At 45.5% G+C, this 6,531-nt stretch overlaps 2 protein-coding genes across 3 annotated transcripts in view; both read left to right on the top strand.

The window, feature by feature from the left end:
* Positions 1–6,291, top strand: part of LOC135081856 (HEAT repeat-containing protein 5B-like) — a 52,415-nt gene extending 46,124 nt beyond the window's left edge. Inside the window, exons 38-41 of the mRNA XM_063976638.1 lie at positions 1,384–1,426; positions 4,246–4,365; positions 5,270–5,406; positions 5,858–6,291. Of these exons, the coding sequence (XP_063832708.1) occupies positions 1,384–1,426; positions 4,246–4,365; positions 5,270–5,406; positions 5,858–6,025 (468 nt within the window). The 3' untranslated portion in view covers positions 6,026–6,291. The remainder of the gene's footprint in view (positions 1–1,383; positions 1,427–4,245; positions 4,366–5,269; positions 5,407–5,857) is intronic.
* On the top strand, positions 1,566–3,726 carry LOC135081487 (uncharacterized). Of its 2 annotated transcripts, none has more exons than XM_063976201.1 (2): positions 1,566–1,697; positions 3,319–3,726. In XM_063976201.1, exons 1-2 carry the CDS (start codon positions 1,578–1,580, stop codon positions 3,559–3,561), a joined length of 363 nt encoding a protein of 120 aa, XP_063832271.1. In that variant the 5' UTR covers positions 1,566–1,577; the 3' UTR covers positions 3,562–3,726. The 2 variants fall into 2 exon arrangements, 1 of the variants encoding a protein (XP_063832271.1); XR_010259199.1 differs by lacking the exon at positions 1,566–1,697 and adding an exon at positions 2,839–2,916.
* Positions 6,292–6,531: the final 240 nt, after the last annotated feature.

A 6,531-nucleotide genomic window follows, 5' to 3' on the forward strand; every position in this document is an offset into this window, starting at 1 on the left:
GAAAAGTGGGTACCTTGGAAGCCATGCGGTTATAAGCCGTTACCCTGTACGTTCCTCTCTTCTTCCGGGGTCCAACGGGTCTCGCACACTTTTAGGCTACAAGCAGCGTCCTCCACGGCCTCAAGCGCACAGTGCCAGATGAAGCTCTTGCATCTCCTCGACAGGTAAGCGTTCAAACTCTTGCAGAGACAGAGGTTTGATGACAAGGAGGAAATGCGAAGAGATCAGCAGTTTAGAAAGGAGAAACAATTCATACGAAATGAAGAGAAATTAAAATATATGAAATATCATCAAAATATTATGTTTAAATTATAAAATTGTAAAATATGAAATCCCGCATCTGAAACGAAAAATACGAGTGTCAGCATCACATGTGGAACGTGGCATTAGGTTATGAAAAAACCCGCAATGGGAAAGAAATACTTACGAAAACTGTTCGCTAATTTGAGCTTCACTCACAGTCTTCAGCAACCCAACCCTCGTCCAACATAACGTTTAGGAAATTTCTGAAAGAAACGATCACATGAAATACCACGTACTGGAATACGAAAATTATCGATCACGAAAAAATAAATAAATTCTCCGACGGGAACTTACCTCATGTGTGATTATTTTAAATTATATTAAGAAATTATCGTGGATGCATTCTGCATCACACGATTTGAAACACAGGGGATTACATCCCCGAAAATAATAAAATTGCGGTTGCGCAAGATCGACCAAAATTCCAAAGTGATTTGACAGCCAACTGACAGTGACAATGACTCGCATTGACATCGCGAAACGTTTCGTTTCGCCGCTTAAAAAAAGTAAATACTAATAAAACCATGATGAAAACAATTTCCAGAACACTGAAAATATTCCATTAAAAAATAGAAAAATCTAAACAAAAACATTAGGAAATGTTTCAATAAAATATATTTGAATTGACCGAGCAAAAAGCGCCATCTATTGCAAACCTTCTTCAATCAAACTTCTAAATCCGCCAATAGATGTCGCTAGTGGTATCCTAAATCCAAATATCGAGTAAGAAAAACAATTTGTGAAAAACAGCCAAAACTGCAACGCTACATTGTCGATGATCGATCGCGCGCTGAACTCAACTCAATAAAAATTCAAGTGTTTGTGAAAGTGACAGAAGAACCAAGCTTGGACCGTCCTGCGGAATCTGCTGAATCGAAGGTATCCCATCCCATCCCATTCCTATCCCAATCTCCTACAGCACTTTACACGTTATATGATGATATGCTCCGCTAATCAAATAAAAAATTTTTTTACCAATGTTACCTAAACCGAGATATGATTGCCCTGTAGGGTAGGGCATGGATTGTAATCCAAAGTCTACATTTAGTAAGGATAATATTGTTGTATTTTTATTTCCAGCGCGGCGCGATACCCAACAACATGAAAAGCTTCTACACGCTACGTTAGCTAAACTGGTTGAACGGGTCAAGAGCGGTAAGACACTTCATATTTCTTCATAAATGATCTGTGTGTTGACATATCAGTCAGTGGTATAATACAGACAAGTAATTGGCATTGGAATTACTTTTCCCACAGATGAGCCGGAACAACGCATGGATCCAGTAGTAGGCGCGCGTGCAATGGCGGTACTTCTTAACAAGTCTGCGCCGGCCGCGGTGCACTACCCCTGCATCAACCACTTCCGACAGTGTTTGGACACCCCTGACAACGAGGTGCGTTGTGTTGTTTGCAGATTCAAAGACTGCCCCATATTCTCTTGAGAAATCCGCGTGAGGTCTCGGTAAAGAGTAACTTTACTGAAACTTTAGGGCCCATTAATGAAACTTTGGTTCCCAAACTTATTTAGTCTACTGCCCACTTTGAGAATAAATTATTTTTTAGCGCCCCCCATTTTTGTAGTCAAGAGTCGAGCTCAGTCGATGTCTAAGAGTCCTCCTAGTAGATGACGCCTCCCAAGCCTCTACACAACGTCCCGATTTTTTTTCTGGATCTTTTACCGCCCCCCTTTAAGCCTGCAGTGCCCACAAGGGGGCGTTATCGCCCACTTTGGGAAAGACTGCTTTAGGGGAAGGCGGGATATTATTTAGCATTCATCATCACGAGCCAGAACAACGCATGGATCCAGTAGTAGGCGCGCGCGCGATGGCGGTACTTCTTAAGCCTGCTATACATGTTGGCCGAGCCTTGACGAGTGTACGCCAATACCAACGTCTAGACAGTAAATTTGCGTTGCCTTGCCATTGCTCGGCGGCGCTCGCCTAGTTGGTCGAACGGAGGCAAGCACCAACGTGTATACAACGCATTTGCCATCGCTTGCCACGACTCGCTGTCACTAGTGATCACTTGCTGCACTTCGGAACGTTGTCGGTTTTTCGCTCGCGCGCACTTGGCCAATAGCGTCCACATGTTTGTCCGTGTAATTATTACGCGGTTGGCGTCCGTCGTAGGTACACGAAGAAATGTCGCTTTCAACAAACGACGATATATTCAAATTTTTGGAGTTTTACCAGAATGAAGCGGTTATTCACCACCTTCTATTTTGTCACATCCACCACCTTCTTTTTTGTCTTTTCTTTTTCACTACCTTCGTGCGGTACACACTGACATAATAATTATAAGCACACATATAGCAGCAGCTGAAATAGCTTCTACGTCGTCGTCCATATCCTTTCAATTCACAATATAAACTGACCAAGCCCAACGTATGGGCATCTTTCAAATTAGCTTGCGTCCATTGGTCTAGGCTCGCGTTGGTCTTTAATTTGCCAAACATGTAGACAGTAGCACTTGACTTGTGATGATTTGCATAGGCTCGCGTTGGTCTACGCTCGGCCAACATGTATAGCAGGCTTTAACAAGTCTGCGCCGGCCGCGGTACACTACCCCTGCATCAACCACTTCCGACAGTGCTTGGACACCCCTGACAACGAGGTGTGTTGTGTTGTAAAATATGTAAACCATATGATTTTAATAATTATTATTCTTAATGCCATAATTTAGACGAGGAGCATCTGCGGGAATTATAAAATGTATTTGAATGTCGAATATATAGCAAATACAATGTCCACGTGATGCGTCGACTTCAAGAAAATAGGTGCTGGCCACTGTCATGTTCTTCCAGATAATGTACTCTACTTGTACACATCCTAAATATACTTAGGCTGGGTTGCACCATCTTACTTTAACTTTGACAAATGTCAAAAATCTGTCAAACTCCATACAAAAAGCACCGGTAATCATAATAGTTACGGTCAAAGTTAGGTGGTGCAACTCAGCCTTAGCTTACCCTACCATTGTATAATTTATCTATGAATGTCTTCCCTTATCTTCCAGGTGTTCGCGTCATGCGTGTCTGTCCTTCGCGGCGTATGGGGCGGAGCCAACGGTGGCGATGCGGGTGGTTTATGGGCACGCGCTTTGGCGGCGAGAGTGGCGGCGCGCGCGGCGGCGGCGAGGAACCCTAGGGACATGGCGCACACGAGAGCGGCTATAGCTGCACTTACGGCTTTGGATGAATTAGTAGCGGCTGCACCGGATGACTCACGTAAGTTTTACATTGTAAAGCCTGGTCTGTGAGCACGTATAATTTTGTCCAATGACCCCAAGCTACCCATGCTTATCGCTCGCGTGTAATTATATTGCTGTCGCGACTGTGCGACGGGCGCCCGCAGTGAGTGTGCGAGCGCGGCAGCAACATAATTACGCGCGAGCGATAAGGGTGGGTAGCTTGGGGTCATTGGACAAAATTATACGTGCTCGCAGACCAGACTATAGATAGACTACAGGTAATACGGAGCAAAGTTACGGAAGGTGTCTGTCCATAAACACGGAGCTAGGTAGGTAGCGTAGTGAAGCAAGAAAGCTGAGTTACAGACTGGTTTTCCATGCGCGAAGCTAGGCCCTAGCCTATCGTTTCCTCGCTCTTCCTTCTTTGCGGTGTATGACGCGGGTGGTTTATGGGCACGCGCTTTAGCGGCGCGAGTGGCGGCGGCGAGGAACCCTAGGGATATGGCGCACACGAGAGCGGCTATAGCTGCACTTACGGCTTTGGATGAGCTGGTAGCGGCTGCACCAGATGACTCCCGTGAGTTTTCCACTGTAGCTTGAGACATGCTGCACCTTTAGAACAGAGGAGTATCCATAGGCGCGAGCCAAATAACGGAGCGGAGCTAGAAAGTATGCGGAACACAGTCGCGGACTGTGTTTTAGCTAGGTCCTTGCGCCATATTTCCCTTCTTTTGTGAAATGGGGCGGGGCCAGTAGTTCTGACGCTGGCGCTAGCGGCGGCAAGGGACCCTAGAGACATGGCGCACACGAGAGCGGCCATTGTTGCGCTGACTGCGTTGGATGAACTGGTAGCGGCTGCACCGGATGACTCGCGTAAGTAGGCTGCTTTTAGAACGATGGAGTATCCATAGACGCAAGCCAAATAACGGAGCGGAGCTAGACGATTCACGTAAGTAGGCTGCCTGTAGAACAAGGGAGTATCCATAGACGGAGCTAGAAAGTATGCGGATCACAGTTGCGGCCTGTGTTTTAGCTAGGTCCTTGCGCCCCATTTCCCTTCTTTTGTGAAATGGGGCGCGGCCAGTATTTTTTACGCGGGCGGGTTACGGCTATCGCGGCACTTACTGCGTTAGACGAGCTAGTTGTAGCGGCACCAGATGACTCGCGTAAGTAGGCTGCTGGTAGAACGAGGGACTGTTTAGTTGATTCACGTAAGTATGCTGCTGTTTATGGAGTGGAATGAGGGGATAATGCGGAATGGAATTGCGGATGAGGAGCTAATGTAGCGAAGCTGGGCATAAAAGTATGCGTAGCGCAATTACGGACTGCGTTTATCCATACCATCTATACGCAGCATTCACAGCGGTGGCGCCAGACATCTTGCGTTAGTGTGGCACTGCAACCTGTGATGTGGATGTGGCGCTTACGCATCATTCGAATAATGGTATAAGCACGCATCATTCGAATAAACTTGTCATTTATTAACATGGAATAAGTCATTAATAATAATTTTATCCTGTTTTTGCTGCATTGCAGAGGATAATAGCAGAGGTAAAGACAATATTTTTGATTCATCTCGAACGATTTCAATATTATTTTCGTTAGATCAAACCACCGTAACGTTGACAAGACGCCAAGTCGAATATTGTGGCATTTTATCAAGTTGAAAAGTGTGCTATTTCACAACAAACATTCATAATTTGATGTTCTTTCGACTATACCCTATCTTTCATACCGCACATTAGCCTCACTAACCATACTTGTTTTGTCACTACAGGTATCCAACTCCTCTGGGTGCTAGTGCCCATAGTGATGTCATACTTACGAAATGGAGGTACACAGCCGGCGCACGTGCGCGCGCTGCACGACTTCGCGCTGCACTGGCTCACGCGCGTCGGGCCCAAGTACCCGCAGGTACGGTGCAAAGACTACCCTACTTTTGTGTGGCTCGTGTTAATGACGGTGTATTCGTTTTAAATGTTATTCCGATTATTCTTTTGTTTGAAAATTAAACAGTTTATGAAATTACGGAATTGATGTTGCATGTCTACTATGTTACAAATTTTGAGAGGCGTAGCATATTGGTATTATTATATCGCTCAGAGATTTTAAATACTATTTTTTTCTAACGTTCTAATGTTTTTCATAAATTAGGTTCTGCTTACGATGTCACCCAATTGGATACAAAACATTCCACCCAAAAACTACTCTATCGATTTTGACAAAACCTCACTTAGCTTGTCAGAATATCATATAAATCATAATTTATTGAGCTACCTACTCTCACATGCTTTCTTCATAATACTCATCATATTTTCGCCCAATCTTTTGCTAACAACCCTAATCAAGACCTATCTTCCTACAGGAGTTCAAAACCATGATGCAGCAGTCCACCGAGCTTCGATCCAAGCTGGAAGGCGCATTGAAAGCATCGCAAGCGGCTCGAACCCGCGCCCAGCCGCGAGCGGTATTCGCCGCCCCACCGCAACGCCCTACTATACAACTGAAGACAGACTTCAGCGATTTCAGATAAAAAACCTTATTTATTAAATCTTCAAGCCCTGCGAATGAGGGCTATCGTTTTTATACTTAACAGTTGGCACCCCTGGCGATTGACAGGACCTTACTCTACAGTGGCGCCATCTTGATGAGTGCAAATGCGATAGTCCTCCTACCACTTGAGCGCCACAAGTTGGTGCCACTGTCTTCGCTACTAGCAAGTGACAGGACCTTACTCTACAGTGACGCCATCTTGATGAGTGCAAATGCGATAGTCCTCCTACCACTTTAGCGCTCACCAGATGGTGTCACTGTCTTCGCTACTAGGAAATGACAGGACCTTACTCTACAGTGGCGCTAACTGGTGAGCGCTAAAACGATAGCTCTCATTAAGACAATAGAATTCAATCGAAGCCACGATAGCCGAACGGTGAAGGGGTCGGACTGGCCGACTCGTGATCCGGGGAACGCGGGTTCGGTCCCCGTCGCCGCTCCACTATTGTGGTGAGCTCACTCGTGACACAAGCATATTTATCTTAG

This window comes from Ostrinia nubilalis, chromosome 20 (assembly GCF_963855985.1).
Source record: "Ostrinia nubilalis chromosome 20, ilOstNubi1.1, whole genome shotgun sequence".
Classification (NCBI taxonomy): domain Eukaryota; kingdom Metazoa; phylum Arthropoda; class Insecta; order Lepidoptera; family Crambidae; genus Ostrinia; species Ostrinia nubilalis.